The sequence below is a fragment of the Trachurus japonicus genome, chromosome 5, assembly GCF_045865225.1.
Source record: "Trachurus japonicus isolate A0001 chromosome 5, Traja_1.0".
NCBI lineage: Eukaryota > Metazoa > Chordata > Actinopteri > Carangiformes > Carangidae > Trachurus > Trachurus japonicus.
The window spans coordinates 32,812,295-32,831,820 of record NC_140911.1 but is presented as its reverse complement, the minus strand read 5'-3'; the positions used below and the strand labels follow the sequence as shown (position 1 = coordinate 32,831,820).

The window sequence follows — 19,526 nt, the reverse complement described above, 5'->3', positions numbered from 1 at the left end:
TTCCCCCTGCTATGACAACACTTCACCTCCCACTGACTCTTCACATCAGGGTCAAGGTTCATGGTTAGGGGACGGATCAGAGTTAGGGTGTCAGGGTTCATCTCCGTCCTTTACTTTTTTTAGGTTCTTCATCGTCGTTCAATTTTCATGTTGTGTGGCTTTTCATTCAAAGAAGCATCACTTCATAAAGGCAGGGGAGCTCAGTTTCAGGTCTGGTTTTACAAATGGCCTCATCTCAACACCATGCTTCAGAAAATTACATTACCATTCTGGAGTATAGATTTAAGATGGAATTAAAGGCTCTTCCATCTGGCAGAGGGAGGGTTTTTTTCCACCTGTGAAAGATGGCTCTCAGCAGCAAATAGATTTGTATTGCATGTATTGCCTTTTTGTTTGAATAGGTGATACCAGTCGTATTTCTTTGTGTGGCTGTTCTTTGTATTTTATTTCAATACAAGAACAATACAGCTGATTAAAACCCTGAAGCAGTGGTGTACGGAAGAGGGCAGACTTGAAAAGCTTGATAGTTTGAAATAACAGAATAGAGATATTGTGAATCAGTAAATGTGTCTTCATAGATGATCTGAGAGGCTCCGTGTTTTCCTTAATGGCAGATTAGAGACGGTTGATTCATGTATGAGCAAGTAGACTCACAATGGTGAGTAAAGCTGGCAATGAGTTCACGTCTTTTGTTGTTCAGATCGTGGTGATTACATTCTAATCTTTGCGTAAGCCTATTCGTCTTACCCCGCTTTTGTTGTGTAACTCATGCTAGGTGCCACTGACATTTCTGAAGAAATACGCTGGAAGGGAGAAGGTGCCAAAAATGGTTTCCAGCCACTAAATGACCTATGTGTGCCCACGTGTTGGAAAAAATTCTGTCACAAATTTTTGAGAACAAATTAGCATTGAGCAATATTTGAATCAAAATGTGATGGCAGTTGGGAGTTGTATCAAAACTGATGCACCAACACCCACAGAGTCTAATGAAACTGATTAATTGTGTTTATGCGTAATAAAACCAAAGATAGATTTTGCTCCAGCTCTGACTTTGATTACATATTATTTGATTATAATTATAGATATTAAAGGATACCCTGAATTTGCAAACAAGGGGAAAGTGTTGGGGGAAGTTTCATCACAGATTAAAGTTGTGAATCAGTCCGTGGTCATAGATTACTCTGCAAGACAAACACTCACACGTACAGACATTTGACTGAAAATCACACTCGCCTCACAGACTTTACATTAGGATGACACCGGAGACATTTTCCTGGAAAGTTTTGCAAATACAAAGTTTTGATAGATTGAAAATCCCTTATACATAAAATGTAAGTATACCGTAAATTTCTCCAATAGAAGCCTGGGCTTTTGTTTGCTTCAACAGCCAAACTAACCTGGCTCAAATTTAAGACAGGCATGTATATGAGATGGGCTTTTATTTCAATTTGAACAAAACTTATGGTCAGCGAAGAAGACAAAATACTATCAAATCATTCTATTCTTACTGTTTATAAGAGTAAGAATAGAAGGAAAGAGACGGATCCAGAGCACACATTCATTTAGAAGTTTAATCGGCATCGATTAAATAACACAAGTCACAAGTTCCACAAGCACTTTTTTCTATAATGCTGATCTGTGGTGAAAAAAATAGTTTGTTCCTCTGGGAGTTTTGGTGTTGTAGTATTGTGGTCAGCCACTGGGGCAAAATTGGCAGTGTCCGCATCCTATCCATCATGCTGTGTACACATCCACCTCCAATCTAACATTCTCGCATAATGCTGGCTCTCAAAAATGTGCTCTTGTCAATCTCACTTTTCAACATCAGCATGTCGTGATGCCCTCTTTTCCCTGGCAACAATCCAGCCCCCCCAACGCCCCCCTCCTCTTCTTGATTTCTTTGATGTACAGCACAGCCAGCACCAAAGCTTGTTCATTGTTTTGCTTCATTTTTGAAACATGAGAGAAGCAGAGATGAATAATGGCAGTTGATGAGATGATGTGTCGGCTTGAATCAGTTCTACTGCAGCACTATGATTCATGCATTCATAACACAATCTGATATACCCCCAAAATTTATACTGCACGGCCTGATTGCAACCATCACCCGGACTACTGATGCCTGACAGGCAACAGGTTATCTTGTCATCCGCTAAAGTCCACTCCGACATGATTGAAATTCATTTCTGCACGCATCAAAGTTTTAAAATGAGTGATGATGGTTTTGTTTACTACTGGAGAGCAATTTGTGGACGGACACAAACACACACAGAGTGGCTACACACACTCTCTAAGAGCCTGTTGTTGTCCATGAAGGGAGTTGAAACACAAGAGGCCTAAAGTTTGTGTGTGTGTGTGTGTGTGTGTGTGTGTGTGTGTGTGTGTGTGTGTGTGTGTGTGTGTGTGTGTGTGTCTGGTTGTGTGCACTCGCCCGAGTGTGTATGTATGTGTCTGCGTTTTGTTAGTGAGTGTGTGTTTGTGTGTAAGTCATGGGCGGGATAAAGAGCCATTGTCTGCAGCTGGTGCATCCCCCCACTCCTCCTCTCTGCAGCTGTGAGGAAATCAAACACTCCTCTTTTCCCCCTCTCTGCCTCTGTCGCAACCTGCTGATGCCTTATTAGGTCATTCATGGTGAGACGTAGTGATGACCCAGTGATGGGTTGTGTAGAGCAGCAGTTGCACCACCACCTGAACTCTAACAAATAGCCTGAAAAAAGCCACACATCACATCATCGCACCCAGGATTTATGTGTGTGTGGGGGGGGGGGGGATCATTAAGAGTGTCATCATTAACTGATGGCTCTGGCTCTACAGTGTAGGCCAATGGCACATCTGCTTAGACACTGTATATTCAGCTATTCACTATGGTAGTAGTTGGTAGATCAGCTGATTTCCAGAAAAGTTAATGTTCAAAATGTGCTGCTTTTCTAAAACAATTGTTTGTATAATAATAATTGTGGATAAAGCAACAAATTAAAAAGCGGTAACTAGAGTTGAATCAACTTTTTAATGACATTTTTGATAATCACTTTATTATTTCCATAATTTGTTCAGGAAAGAAATGCAAACATTTACTGGTCAGGTCCAAAGTATTATCTCATTATTATCACTGTAAAGAGAATATTGTTGTGTTTATGTATACTGCGGCTGCCTATACTACTCAGGTTCTGAGTATGTGTAATGTACATTTTTCATTATCATTTAACATTTATATATTAAATGCACAAACATACGGTATGTGCAGGTGTACTGCCAAATACCTGACTGTGAACTAGATGATGTGGATGAAATTGTTTCATCAAACAGTACAGTATGGCTACACACCATATACTGTAACAGTACAATACAGCATACAGTATGTCTTGTTAACACTAGAACCGCCAACATTCCATGTACTCCTAGAACCGCCAAGAGGTCATTTTGACCTCCATTCATTCTAATGCAAAAATGGTAAATGGACTGCATTTATATAGCCATATATATTATATAAGCAGCCAGATACACAACTCAAAACACTTTATAGTAATGCTTCACATTCATATACATACACATACTTCACAAAAAATAACAATAGTCGTTGCTAGGCAACCAATATAGACAACTCTTTATTTTTCTATTTTTCGAACAGTGTGTGTATGTAAAAATTTTCAAAATTGTTACAAATTTCTGAATTCATGTCCATTTCTCATGAGAGCAAGGGACTGTCATTGTTATGTTCAATGTTTATGAGTAATGTTCATTTGTTATCTGTTTGACACCTGTTTTAACTGTTTGACAACTTTCTAATATCTGAAACTGTTGTTGTGTTGTGGGATGAGGTCAAAATGACTAACTTACTAAATAACTAACTATCTAACTAACTAACTGACAAACTGAGTGACTAAATGGACATTCTTTAGCCCAGATTGCAATGATTGGAAAATCAGTTTTATAATTTTTTATATACACACACTGTTCGGAAAATAGAAAAATAAAGAGTCGTCTATATTGGTTGCCTAGCAACGACTATTGTTATTTTTGGTAAAGTATGTGTATGTATATGAATGTGAAGCATTACCATAAAGTGTTTTGAACTGTGTGTCTGGCTGGCTTTATAATATATATGGCTATATAAATGCAGTACATTTAGCATTTTTGCATTAGAATGAATGGAGGTCAAAATGACCTCTTGGCGGTTCTAGGTAAAATCACTCTTTTTTTCATTCCCTTTTATACTAGAATCGTGAAAACGCATAAGATGATGTAGAACACACTTTTAGGAAAAGTCACCGACTGGGAGACATAGGGGTTTTACGCAAACAGAGTTACGTGCATTTTAAGAAGCGAGAGAGGTCAAAATGACCTCACGGCGGTTCTAGTGTTAAAGGGAAAGACATTCATTGTTTACCAACTCCACAAGCTCCAGAGATTTCATTCTGATGTACTGAACGCTGCCGGAAGAAGACATGCGTTCCCTATCTCTGTATCACATTGCAACCACTTATCTCCTTTTTTGCTTCATATGCACTTTGTTGGTGTGTGTGCATCAGAGCTATAGGTACTTCCAGTCTTGAAAAAAAAAAGCACATTTTCACTAGCAGTCATATGTAATGTGCATTTTGCTTGTGGTGTGTCTCTAGATTTTTCATGTGTCAATTTTCCACAGCTCTGAAGATCTATAAAACTCTAAATATACAGTGCGCTGCAGCTGTATGTTGTGTCATTGTGAGTCAACCTGGAAAAAAAAAAAACAGGACAAAAATGTGGCTCTGACTTTTGCTGGGTGATAGAGACATCACTCTCCCTGTGGACACACTTCAGAAATGTGTCTCCATGTGTTGCTGGATTAGCTCTGTCTGGTTAGACGCAAAATACAATTCTCAGTTAGGAATGTTTTGAGCAATTGATTTGTAAATGAACCGTGGGTGAAAGAATGGCTGTTTGAGGTTAAGTGAAGGTTGTGTCGAGATACCAAAGAAAATAGCACTCACATTTACTCCTTTATCCAAAGTGACTTACAGGTGAGAGCAACACTGAGCAGCAGGAGACCTTGGAGTGGATAAGAAGTACAGCTATTCACTAAGTGCAAGGAGATCCGATAAATAGCAAGTGCTAGTGAGGCATGTTAGGGTGTTAGAGGGGTTAAGGTGATCTTGCAAGAGATGAGTTGAGTTCTCGAGAGATTCTTGAAGATAGAAGACGGACACCTCTGCTTCGAAGCTTGTCCCACCATCAGGGCGCCACAAACGAGAACAGTCTGGAATGTGATGGCCTTATGCGCAAGGATGGCAATGCCAGACATTCTTTGGAGAAACACATTGGCCAAGAAGGAGCATAAGCTGTATGATTCAGACCAGAAGTCACCCCGAAGGCAAGCATTAGTGGGTAGCATTGGTAGTCAGCGTAGGGCAATGAGCAGCAGGGTAATGTGCCCTTTTAAGACTAATCGGCTGTGATCACTAAGAGTTCAGACTTAGGAAGGTTTTTGTTGAAGGTGGCGTTTCTTCATCTATGTGGAAGAGCTGAGATCAATGTAAATTGTGGGGTCATGGTGAGAAACACAGGTGTCATCTGCATAGCAGTGATGGGAGAAACCATATCATATCAATGGGAAATTGGAATGGTGGTGTATACTTCAAAGACAAGGGGTCTCTTGCCTCTCCTGAGGATACCCTGTAAGGGAGTCCACTGAGATAGGATTAAAGGGATAGTTCAACATTTTAGCAAATTGGCCCATTGCCATAATCCCTATAGTGTTCAAATCAAATCAATGGAACGTTATGAGACCGAGTTGTTTCTGAGGTAGTTTTTCCGCAAGCAGTCTCTGCATTTTGCATTTTTTGAGCGTTTTGGAGTTGTTGGATTGTGTATTTGATGAGTTTGATGAGGGAAACCAAGAAATCCCATTAACCTCCATAGCGTAGCTCTGAGCAGCTCGCGGCTCTGCTCCGCCGTTCTAAAAATAGCTTGCACCAACAATTAACTCATTGAGTGCCAACCACGTAATTTCTTGTTTTTCGTTCCCATGCGTTGAGTGCCAAAAACGAGATTTCTCGTTTTTTGCTTTTTTTTTTAAATTATGAAACTAGACACTTTAACACACCTTATGTGTAAATTTGGGGACTCTACGACAAGTAGAACTGAAATAGATGACGATCAAAAACTCATGACAGCTCATGATCTGGAATTTTTTATCTTAACTCGGCTTTTGCAAACCGAGTTCTGCATGTGGGTGCAGCGCAGCTGCTCCGCTCTCACCCACGAGGCTCCAGCAGCTCGGAGCCGAAACAGGAAGCTCTCAGCCGACAGTCCCGCCCGGTCTTCATCTGGAGCAACACCGTGTCCTCCCCAAGGTCCTCCCGCGGTAAAATGTGATGATCCCTCGGTCAAAGCAGACCGGCATCACCGACCCGTATCACAGAAGGACCGCGACCCCCGGTGGGGCCGGTGTTCCTGACCTGCTGTGGCCGAGAGACCATCATATTCCACGGCGAGAGGCTGTGCCACGGCACGGTGCATCTGTGTTATTGTTGTTTAGTGGCGCCCCCCCCGCCCCCGATGGTGGTTTTGTGAATAGAACATTTGTTGTATATATTTATCTTACACGAGCCCTTTGATCCAGAAATGCAAGTGTCAGAAGAGCGACAGGCACAAACAGAGCACCTTTCATAAAAGACGCTGTATCTCCTTTTCTAGAAAAAAAGCAGGGATTTTGGTGAAACCCAGCCATGTTTAGCTTGACTTTTCTCAGGAACAGAGGCACGTAGAAACAAACGGTTTGTGGCCATTTGAAGCATAAAGTTTCACCTTTCAAATGAGCCACAGTATGTGTTGGTGGCAATAATATAGAATACACTGTGGCTCTACAAAAATCGTCAAAAATGGTCTAAAATGCCGGTACACTTGACTAAAACTTTGGAAAGGAGCGTGGCACTCAATGGGTTAAAGGTAACGAACCTACTGCTATGACTATAGGGATTAGCCTATGGCAATGGGCCAATTTGCCAAAATATTGAAATATCCCTTTAAAGCTAGAGTAGGAGATCCTGGAAAAACAGTTTGTTCAGGCTACATTATTTGAAAATGCACAATGCAAAAGTCCAAGCCTCTTTCTTCAGACTTCTCTCTGAAGCCACACCTCTAGAGCGCAGGAACAAGACAACGTTGCTGCAACTGTCTCGTTGGATTTAGCCGGCTAGCATTGGCACTGGCTCTATTGTTAAAGATTCTGAGCATGAGTGCGATTAGTGTACGAAGAGGAGTTAGTGCCCCTAACCCTAACCCACAGGGGGGGCGGGGCAGGTTGATAGACGCATCACAATCCAATTAATTCATCTGTGGTGTTCAAAATCCTTAGACAGTGTTTTTACAGGATTATCTATTACATAGTTAACTGACATTTTTCATTTTTGTGAAAAATGTAATTAATTGGTTGCAATTGGGGTGTGAAGAGGATTTCAAGCAATAAAAAACGCTCCAGAAAAAATCTCCTCCCCTACCTTTAAAAGCAAGAAAGCACATACAGATGCCCATATCAGAGAATATAGACCAGAACTATGTATCTTTTTCTTTTTTAGTAATAATCTGATCGTTTCCTCTACTCAATTAAATCATTTTTTAGTTTGTATAATTTCAGAAAAAGTGACACCTTTACAAAGCCTTTCATTCAATGAAATGTCCAGATCTTAAAGTTTTGAAAAAATAGTCAAAATGATGAAAAGAGAAAAGCCAAAATCATGAAATATTTCTATGAAAGGTAGGAACACTTCAGATTTATATTGATTTTTTTTATTATTATTATTATTATTACTATTATTATTATTATTATTATTATTATTATTATTGTTTTTATTCATCTGTTGGAATCTGTAGCCTACTTACAAAAATAAAAAATGTAAATGTGCTTTATAACTCTCCACCACTGCCAGCAAGAGGCTGATATTTTGCATATTTAACCAGCCCGGCCCTGTCAGATGTATAATTCAAAGTTAGGTTGAACAGTATATAGATTATCAATGAATGGATAGTGTGTCATGAAATCAGTGCTCGTTGAGTGTTCAGCAGCTCTGCACCTTTAAATCTGTGCGCTCCTCCCTCCTCAGTGACAAGCCTGCAGAGCCTCTTTATCGCATCCAGTGGAAATGACAAACCAGAGGCACTGCATGGGCCAGCATGTCAAATAATAACAATAACCATGGGCTTTAGCAACAGCACCTCAGCCGGCGCAGTCATCCCCGGACACTAAACGAGGCCGTGTCGGTCGGTCTCGCGGACGGCCCTTTAAAGTTGGAGCGCGCGGGGCTCGGCAGATGGACGTCGATGGGCTGGAATGAAAGCTCCACTTCTCCCGTCGGACTGAAGGAAGGAGGGAAAGAAACCTCTGCATGTTCAAGTTTCCTGCTCCAACCAGAGGGGCATCGCTGCGCGCGTGTTGGATGTGTGTGGAAGTCTGTGTTGGGAGCGTGTGTGTGCGCGCCCGCAGGAACAGCAGCAGCGGCAGGAGCGGCGGCGGCGGCGGCGGTGGTGGTGGTGGTGGTGGCCGTGGGAAGGGAAGTTTAGCGGCGTGATTTTCTTCCTTCCTCTCCTCTATTTTGTTGTGCGTGTGTGTGTGTGTGTGTGTGTGTGTGTTGTTGTTTTTTTGTTTTGTTTTTTTTAATTCATGTCGCAGAAGAGGACAGGCGGATTAACGTTTCCCTGATGAAAATTAATCATCTGTGGAGAGGCTCTGTGATCGTGACTATGATGATGATGTCGGGGAAGAGCGTGGAGTGGCTGCAGGAGGAGCTGGAGACCGGGGCCAGCTCTCTGCTGCTGCTGGACTGCAGACCCCACGAGCTGTACGAGTCCTCGCACATCGAGTCGGCCATCAACCTGGCCATCCCGGGCCTCATGCTCCGGAGGCTGAAGAAGGGCAACCTCCCCATCCGCTCCATCATCCCCAACAACGAGGACAAGGAGAAATTCGTCAAGCGGTGCAAGACGGACGTGGTGGTTCTGTACGACGAGGCGACCTCGGAGCGGCAGGAGTCCGGACTGGGGAGCTCCGTGCTGGGGCTGCTGCTGCAGAAGCTGCGGGACGACGGGTGCAAGGCTTTCTACCTGGACGGTAAGACTGTGTTTAGTTTAGTTTGGAGTGTGAGACGCTCTGCTTGTGTGTTGTAGTTCATTTTAATTCATAAAAAAAAGGGAAGAAAAGAAACTCACGGCGAGTCTCTGCTGTCAAACCGGAGAAGACAAATTGTTTAATTTCCCTCCGATGTGATTAACAGAGATTGTCCCAATTAGAGGATGGTGGTGTCAGTCAGCGCACAGTGAGCAATTGCTCCTAAAACCTACAATAAATGACAGCCCTGACATGGGATTATCCCATTTGTCTCCAGATGTCTGCTGTCAGAGGACAAGAGGACGATTGAGACTGCTGAGTATTATTTTTAAGAAAACCATCACAGTATTTGAGTCGTAGTGGTAAAATAAAATTAAAATGTCATCATAAAACTGATCATAGGGGTATTGAAGTGTTGAGATAAATCCAGCTGCCCGACCACCAAACTTCGTCTGTTATTTAATATTCATGCATCATAATGAGACAGCGACGCTCCAGTCTAACAGCCTGTATAATAAGGCAGGTTTTATAAGCATAGTTATAGGCTACTGGACACAGCAGCTGGTGAGAAGTCACTAAATGAACTTTGATGTCTAACGCAGCACTTTCGTTTTGTCATCGCACCGCATTTAAAACGGCCCCTTTTCTCTCTCCTCTCTTCTAATGGCGGGGATTATTATCATCAATAAACCATCGGCAGTGTCCTGTGGCTGAGTTTAAAGAGCCTGCTCAAATGTGTTTTCAATTAAATGCTGCTGCTAGAAAGAAAAAAAAAAATGTCCCCGCCATGTTGTGTGTGTTCTTTCAGGAAAAGACAGGCGTTTTTTTTTTTTTCATGAATGAACAGGGAAACGAGGAGACGCGCTCTGAATAATCCTGGAGCACGGAAACGAAAGATCTTTTTTTGAAATCATGAAACCCGTACAGTTGTCAGGTTGTAACAAAAGACATGGGGTGCAGCGTGCGTTTGATTTATGGAAGACCATAGAAATTTTAGTGCGGTGTCACAAACCGAGCTGCCATTCACAAAAAGTCCACAGTGCAGTGCAGTGCAGAGCTGTAGCAGAACTCAGTGTCCTGCTGCTGCTGCTGCTGCTGCTGCTGACTCTCCCCGGGGCTCAGCTTTTCTCAATGGCGCACATCTGTCCAGTCTGTTTGCTTATTCACAATGACGTAAATATCATGGTATTCTCATATTATCTGTCATACTGGCTTTTACTAACAAACTCTTATCATTAAAGAAATGGCAAGTTGACATATGATGTAACATGCTTCATGTGTCCAGTGTGAATAAAGAAGGTATTTAAACTGATTTCATCAGGCTTCCACTACACTTTCCTATACTATATCATGACTTTATAATTGTAATTCATTGTTAAAGGTTAAAGGTGTATTTAATAGATTTTAATTCAGATTTTTTATTTGTTAGATTTAACGACCGTAATTTATTTTTCTATAATATGCCATAATAATTTGAATGTTTAGGCCTATTACTCTTTATTTGCTGTCTTGTTTATGGTTCCGTATCCACCTCTTGTATCATGCAGACTTCACATCCAGCTGCCATTTTGTTGATGCTGAATTGCACATTGTGTCACACACACAGCCAGGAACCTGCCTCTGGGTATTTATGTGCAAGGTACAGCAAATATTGCCCTCATTTGCTTCTTTCTTATCCTCCAGGGGGCTTCAACAAGTTCCAGTCAGAGTACCCCGAGCACTGTGAGACCAATTTGGACAGCTCCTGCCCCAGCAGCTCCCCACCCACCTCCGTGCTCGGCCTCGGAGGGCTCCGCATCAGCTCGGACTGTTCCGACGGGGAATCGGACCGCGAGCCGGGCAGCGCCACAGAGTCGGAGGGCAGCCCCCTCCCCAACAACCAGCCAGCGTTCCCTGTACAGATCCTGCCATACCTTTACCTGGGCTGTGCCAAAGACTCCGCCAACCTGGATGTGCTCAGCAAATACAACATCAAGTACATCCTCAACGTGACGCCCAACCTGCCCAACATGTTCGAACACGAAGGAGACTTCAAGTACAAGCAGATCCCCATCTCTGATCACTGGAGCCAGAACCTCTCGCAGTTTTTCCCCGAGGCCATTTCATTCATTGGTGAGTAAAGGTGGAGAAAGCTTAAGTCAATGTTAGGGTCAGAGATTACATCAGCAATACTGTGGTTATCAATATTATCGATTCATCTGCCAGTAGTTTTCTTGATTAATACAGTCATGATTCTGTCCATATATCATCAGTTTCAGCTCTAGTAGGGATCAATTTAGTTTACACTACATGATAACTGACATTTTCTGGATCATTTTTTCACTTAATCAATGAATTGTTCATTTTATTAAAAAAAACAATACGTCTACAGGTCGTGTAGGTTCAACCAGAACTTATACTTGAATTATTCAGTAGTTTATAAGACAAGGAGGCAATAAACAGCATTGTCTGTTCTTTGTAGAATTGTTTCGTAATCATCTCAAAACATTTTATTGTGACAAATTCCGACTAGATTCCACCAAAGCCCGGGAAGCATGACCTTATTTTTAATATAACCAATTCTTCATGAATATAAATGTTACATTTATTATCAGAATAGTTGAAATTTTAGGAAAGCAACTAAAGATTATTCTCAAATGATTGATCATTTTGTGTCTAAAAATGTCAGAAAACAGTGACTCCCCATCATAGTCCAGCAGCATGTGTTCATGTCTTTAAAAGATTCAGTTTTCTGCCGTAGAGAAAGAAGAAACACAGCAGATATTCACATATAAGACAGGGGAGTCAGTTAATTTGTGGTTGAAAATGACATAAACAGTTATGTAGTGGTTGGAAGTAGCTGGTGATTCATTTCCTGCCACTCAGCTAATTGACCAGTGGTTGTTCACCTTACTTGTATTTATCAAGATTTCTATTAAAAAATCAAGAAAGAAAATCATACATTTAACAGTTTTGTGTAAAAAGGTTTCCAGCAGAATTAACCACTCTGCTCCGCTGCCTTTATTCTACTATCACTGATAAAATATGAATTCAGAATCACAAAATATGAAGGAAAGCCATGAATAAAACATGGAAATGGATTTTTTGAGAATGAGGTCATCCTGAAGCCACATGAATTTCACTCTCATTCCCGAGCTGCATTCCAGTTTTCTGCATCATCTTGTCCCATCTCAAGTATTTCCCATCACTCCCTCTGACTTATCTCCTGAAGAGTGAGTGAATTCCCAAAGCCTTTATGTTGGTCTTAGACTGTCCAGACCCCGGACTCTTTCCTTTTCTGTTGGAGTAATGTCTCTGCCTAGGTGGGAGGAAGTGTGACATATGCCAGAGCCAGAGGTCGTGGCAGATTTGGGTCATGCTGATGTTAAATGGAGCTGTCTGGCTGGCTGTAATGTGCAGGAATTACATCAGATCTTTTTGGTAATAGCAGGGTAATTATGGGTGAAAGAGTGAAACTGAAAGTGGAGACCCAGATGTGACTTTTTACGCTGCACTGGTGTTAAACTGTGGATTCTTTAAATATCTGAAAATACTATTTGAAATGTATTGAATAACGTGGAGATGGAATGGATCTGATTTTCTGTGTAATATTATGTATTTATAGCAGCAGTAATGTGATGTAATGTTCCACAATGCGAAGATCGCCTCAGTGCAGATGAATCCCAGATGCACTTCTTGTTACTTACTCGACTTGTGAGCCTTTGTGTAGTTGAGTTTGCGTCTTCTGATGAGGATTTTTTTAAACTGTGGAAAGCGAGAACGCATCACATATAAATTTAATTTGGCTTCCGCTTGGCAGCCTGAGCTCGTGAGCCAACTGACCTCAATCCTACAACAAGAGATTCAGACAGAGCTAGTGAGGAGAGGCAGAGAGAGACAAAGCATGAAAGGGAGAGAGAGAGGGAGAGGGAAGGAAGGAAGGAAGGAAAGAAAGAAAGAAGCACTTAACTCTTGCCCTAATGGCCTGTAGTGATGCAAGCGCAAGGGCTGGAAACTGGTAGAAGGTGGATGGATGTGGCCTCTTAATAATGTAAGATGTTTTTTATTCAGTTTTTTTTCTATCGACTGAGAGCTAGAAAGCAGAATGGGAGATGGCTGTGTGTGGTCATTGAGAAAGGTTGTCCAGGATTGTACGTGTTACAATGTGATTCTATCGTTTGAAAGAAAGATCAGATTTTTTTTTCTTCATATTTTTCGTTGGAGTCAGATTACACCTTTTAGTTGCTAATTTTATCCAATGACCATACAGTAGTCATCAAGTCATCAAGTATCTTCATTGTCCCAAGACAGGGGAAATGAGTTTGCAGTCAGGAAGATATGCACAGAGACATTCAAACACAATACACAAATGAACAGCAACAAATAACATGTAACATACCATGGGCAAATTAAAAGAATCTATTGTAAGGATAAAATAGTAATGAAAAGCAGCACATGTACTGTATACATTTGATAAGTAGCGAATGTTTGTAATTCTTATTTGAATGAACAACCTACCACCACTGTTGCCAATACCAAGCACAAACGCTGGTCTGTTTCAAATCTATGTTGAAGAGGCACTTGTTCTGGCTTCTGCCTGCTCATTTAGTTGTCTGTGTTTATTGTAAATCGTCCTTGGGTGTCCTGAAAGGCGCTATATAAATTGAAGTTATTATAAATCTAAGTTATTATTATAATTATTATTACCTTCCTGTTAGATTTTTTTGTCATTTTACTAATAGTTTTGCCTCCAGATACAACTTCAGTAGACTTCCAGCTAACAAGTGCTTATGTTGGTGAATAATATACAGGAGGATTTTCTGAGTCGTAATTAATCATTTGGTCAAAGGAAGTCGTTTCCTAGGCTCAAGGAGACACTAAATCTAAAATCTAAAAGATATCCACTTCACAAAGGCATAAAGAAGTGTTGAAAATATTCACCAGCATATATTTGACTTTTTTTCTTGAAAAGCGACGGAACTGCCTGAAACTGTTTCCATTCTGCCTCTGTTCACTGATGCTCAAATGAATGATTCTCAGTTTTACATGATCCATTATCATGATTGTTTTAATCTCTGTGCTGTAGCCTTTATTATGCACATTAGAAGAGTTTGGCAGAGCACAGTCCACACTTCAATGATTTTACATATTTGCCAGTTTGTGATTTATAGTGATAATTGGTAAGATACTGTGATTGATTTTAGAACCATATTGAACCAGATTATGTTCATCCATTGTGAATATGGATGAAAATTCCAATTAGGAAAAATCCTTGTGAAGTATTAGATCAGTAAATCGTCTGGTTCATTAACAATTTGAACGTTTTGGAATATAATACACGAAATATGTGTTTTTAACATTTCTAATAATCTCTCTCCTACTTTGCTCTCTTCCATTCCCATCTTCTCCTCCTCCGTTTTCTCCACAGATGAGGCTCGCTCAAAAAAGTGCGGCATCCTGGTGCACTGCCTGGCCGGGATCAGCCGCTCCGTCACCGTCACGGTGGCCTACCTGATGCAGAAGCTCAACCTGTCGCTCAACGACGCCTACGATTTCGTCAAGCGGAAAAAGTCCAACATTTCCCCCAACTTCAACTTCATGGGCCAGCTCCTGGACTTTGAGCGGACGCTGGGCCTCAACAGCCCCTGCGACAACCACTCGTCCTCCCCGACGCACGACCAGCTCTTCTTCACCACCCCGACCAATCACAATGTGTTTCAACTGGACACACTGGAGTCCACATGAAAATCAGTGGAGGGGGGGGGACTGTCCCCCCTGTTTTTTTTGTGGTGGGGGTCAAGATGGTGTTGTTACAGTAGTAACACGCGGCTGCGCTGGAGGAGGTTCAGCCACTTTTAATGAATGTTTTAGCCTCCTGAGGCTCCTTGTCTGAGAGCCTGGCCACGGAGCAACGGTGAAGGGACACGGGAGGTCACAGATGCCACGTTAAAAGGGGAGGGGGAGTTTTTTTAACCCGGAGCGGGGCGAACAGACGGATGGGTTTACGGTGGCGTCCTCCTCAGAGTTGACTGAATTTAGAGGGAGAGCTCTGAGCAGCTTCTCTTTCATCAAACGGCAGAGGAGGAAACTTAACTGACTGAGAAACTGAGCGAAGGTCGCGACCGGACAGACAGCTTCATACAAAGATAGGAACACGGGGGAAAAAAAAAAAAAGAAAATCGACATGGCTCGATTTGTGAGACGACAGCGTCCTCTCTGTCTTTCTCTGTCTCAGCTCTTGGGCTGAGCTGACTGGTGCCAAGTGGAGGATCTGGGTTTTTACGCGTAGGAAAACTCGCTCTACCGAATGTAGAGTTTTTAAAAACCAAGGAAATTAACATACACACACACGCATAAACAAAGTATGTATGTTTGTACTGTATGTACTGTATGTATGTTAATGCACATAGCAGAAAATGTATGGGCAGTCCTTAACAAAATCAGTATGTCTATATGCATTTTTGTATATTTTTGTGTACATTTACGCACAAATCTATACCTTATATGAATATATATACACATAGAAATCTTATCTTTGTCCAAAAACAAGGTAATCCAATCCAGTACTGGCTTAAGAGATTGTAAAACTAAAGAAGGGGAATGGGTGTGTCGACACCAACAAAGGAACGTTGTTGTGATATTTCTAGTTGTCTTTTTTTTGTTGTTGTTGTTTTTTTAAGTTTTGTTTTTCATTGAGGTTCGTAATGACCTAATGCAGTTTGCACAGTGGTGTAGCCATTGACTTGCTGGCACTTGGAGCCAGTGCTGGAAGCAGGCGGATAAAGAGACATTCAGAGAGGAGGAGGAGGAGGAGGAGGAGGAGGAGAAGCCAGTCCCAGGCTGCGACAAGTCCCAACAGCTGCACCGTGCAGTGGGGAGGGAGCAGGAACTAAGGCGCTTCGCAGAGGACGAGGTTGAGGGTTCAGCGCCGGGCCACGGGCTAAGACAGATAGCGGTAAGAGCGCGCTCAGGGTTGAGGAGCTGTCAGGTGAAACGTGGTGAAGATACCACAGTAGATTTGACCTTGGTCAGCTGTTTGCAAATGCAAGTTCCCAGTTCCTACTTCCTTCCCCACATGACTGTTTATCCTGTTGCCTAAGTCGCTACCACTATTTTAGTCATTCGTTTCATTTCAGTTAACCTCTTCACTTCCTGGGTGATTTCGTCACATTGTGTCGTCCTACTGGTGTGATTTGCCAAACTGGTTTCTGACAGCTCTGACTGTTGTACTTTGAGGCAGAGACTTGGATACGAGGTCAGCGTTAGTTCGTTGGGCGATTCAAAGGCAGTGCTAACATTTCTGAGCAACTTTTTTTTGGGCACCGTATCCTAGCGACCTCGAGCAATGAAGTGCCTCAGCACTCTTTTATTATCTACATTGCAAACTTCCTTTTTTTTTGCTTGAAAGCAACTTCGGTTTGTTGTGTTGGCCGTCGTAGGTTTCCTTTAGGACCCAGAGAGATGCCAAATAAAAGACTCAAGGAGACGAGGCTGTGATTGTAACTTGGTCTCTGTGGTGGGATTCTGGTGTTGTTGACTGGGACTGGCCTCAGCTACAGACTGCACTTAGCTACTTAATAGCATCATGTCCCTTAACTGCATTGGAGAAAATGGAAAGGAAGGGATCACCCATTTCATCAAAGAAAAACTTTGTCTGATTCACCCTTAAGCCTTGGGTATATTATATAAAAGATATATTAAACACAAATGGGTATATATATATAAATATATATATTATAGAGCTAATAGTAAACAGAACCATATTATTTTGTATACCTGAGCATGCTGTGGTACTGTATGCTCTCTAACAGTAGACGTAACCATGGGTTGGATGTTGCTTTACCGGGTTGGAAGAGGCGTGATGAGGATCGTTTTTTTAACTGCTGTTGCAGCCGAACACGGCAGCAAACAGCATGTGGTCAAGGAGTTTTCTGAGACCCTGTCCACATGAGTAGCACTTAAACAGCGTGGCGAATATGATTAGAATATGTTGTAGAGAGAGAAACAACAGAATCCTGCAGTGATTTCAAGAAAAAAAAAATCCTGATTAAATTTCCCCTCTCCTGCATTAATTGCCATTTAACGCAGACACAGCAGCACTACGGCAATATGTGTAGGTTGCTCTGGGGCTCATGCAACAACATGGTCATATCCTGATCCTAAATCTCCGTCTGTTTGTTCATACTAGCGCTACAAGCTGGATTCTAAAAATCCTCCTATACCTGCACAGTCTGTCAGCCTGATGCTGTGATCATTAGCATAATCAACCCCAAAATCACCACATCAGGCTCTTTATCTCGCTCCATTTCATTCACAAAAGCGTGACTGTGATTAAAAAGAAAAAACAAGCGTTCACACTGAGGACCTTTCTATTCTAAATCAGCAGACCAAAACACAGCAGCGAGGAGTGCTGAGGGGACCCTCATGAGATGACGGGATATGATATGAAGTATGAAGAGTTAGGGACTTTTCAAAAGTCAGGCAGTGGATCTAGGGGATGTTTGGCCTGAAACTGAGCAGCGTAAACACACCGAGGCAGCTGCTGGAGTGTGAATTCTTCTAACCGGAGCACAAATGTCAAAAAGAAATTCCAGCTGTAAAGTGGTGAACATATTCAAAACACATAAAGAATCACAAGTCAAACGAGTGTTGTTCACTTGTTTGAACAACACTCGTTTAGATCAACTACAGGTAGTTCTAAATCTATCTTCTCTTAAACTACCCACACATGACAATAACAAATATGCTTGTAAGAGTGGTTGTTGCATGAGGCCCAGTGTTTTATTGCCAACTCCAGAAAATTAAGTTTCAAAGCAGAAATGTGGACGGGGTCAAAACAGAAACAAAGAACTGGTTTTTCAGAAGGGACAGCAGTTGAATCTGAACAGGGTTGGTTTTAGCTGGCCTTACATAATGTTTCTAACTTGTTTCTAATGCTGACTGTTCAATACTCTTTGTATCTCACTTTAGAAAAAAACATTGTGTAAAAAAAATGAAATGTTTGTTATCTGTTATTTGAATCAGAACATGGTAATAATAGATGGCAAGCTGTCTTTTTACCGTGACGGGTCACACAAGGTCCTCTTTGTTACTCTGCAATATATCAAAACACCTTTTTTGCAGTATTTTGTAGATCCAAGACCTCAAAATTTTTAAATTCTTCTTCTTTTGTACTTTATCTATTCTATATGATTATACAAGATCCAGCTCGATTATGGCTTGTGGACTGAAGTAACATTTCACCTGGGGTGTCCAAAATGTAGGACCGGTGTGGTCAATACCAACCTGAAAGGCCCTCATTGACACACAAACATTTGCACACACGTCACACACACATAGACACACACACACACACACACACACACACACACACACACACACACACACTGCTTGACACAGCCAGAGCTGTGGTTCAGCATGCCAGTTAAGTTTCACAATAGAAAGTTACACCACCCGGCTTAAATAATTACAAGGTCTTTTTCCGTCTTGTTTTGATATAATGTGCTCTATGCTATTCCTGTGGCCTTTCCATATGAATATATATCTAAGTATATATATATGTTATGAATTTATATGCAAAAGTTCCTCTCCTATTATAGCATCAGAGATAAAAAATAATAATACTATCATGCTTGAATGGACTTCCCTTGTCTGGAGTCATATCCCACTTACAATAAGAAAAAAACGTTGAGGACTTGATCACTTGCACCCTAGGATTGAAATATATTTCAGTACGGAGCTTTTCTATTTAAAAAGAATATGGTTGATTTCAAGCTGCTTTCTTGTGTTTTTGTGTCTTTGTAACAATGAAAGAGAAATCAAGTCTTTTTCTCTGTTTGTAAATTTGCCAGATCACGGGAACGACAGTTTCTGTGTCCTTAAACTTGTAGCTACATCTTGGTAAAAATGTGCTCGGGAGGGAAAGATATGACTGAATGATAGGAGAGGAGAGGAGAGGTGGAGGCAGCGGCGACGTAAAACGTAAAAAGGCGAAAGAAAAAGTGAATGATTTAAAAATGTTACCTCAATGAGGAATTTTTCAGGGATTTTTTTGACAATGCATCTTGCATCGTGTTACAGCTTCAAACACACGTTGAATAGCTGTTTTGTATTGTGCTGTAAACAGTTTTTAAAAAAAGATGCAATCTGTCTGTGTATAAAAACAAGGGGCATGTTAACCGAGGCAGTTTCACCTTTCTGTCTTCTGAAGGAAATACGATTGACCCTATGTATTGTACAGTATATGGAAACAACACAAGACATGTTTATACCGCAAATAAATATTGAAATATTTTTTTCTTTAACACTTGTTTTCCTCTTATTTCTTAACGCAACATTACATTAAGAGCCATGTTGACAGCTTTTATGAGGCACTATTCACCACTTGAGTGTTTATTTCACAGTAGTTCTCAGTTAAATCTGATGAGCCATTGGCTGATTTAGATATTAGAACTTTCCTGTTATA

At 41.4% G+C, this 19,526-nt stretch overlaps 1 protein-coding gene across 1 annotated transcript; it reads left to right on the top strand.

The window, feature by feature from the left end:
• The first annotated feature begins 8,118 nt into the window (after nucleotides 1-8,118).
• Nucleotides 8,119-18,059, top strand: dusp7 (dual specificity phosphatase 7). The gene is made up of 3 exons (XM_085777559.1): nucleotides 8,119-9,085; nucleotides 10,766-11,194; nucleotides 14,490-18,059. The coding sequence occupies exons 1-3, from the start codon at nucleotides 8,677-8,679 to the stop codon at nucleotides 14,804-14,806; spliced, it is 1,155 nt and encodes a 384-aa protein (XP_085633685.1). The 5' UTR covers nucleotides 8,119-8,676; the 3' UTR covers nucleotides 14,807-18,059.
• The last annotated feature ends 1,467 nt before the right edge of the window (nucleotides 18,060-19,526 follow it).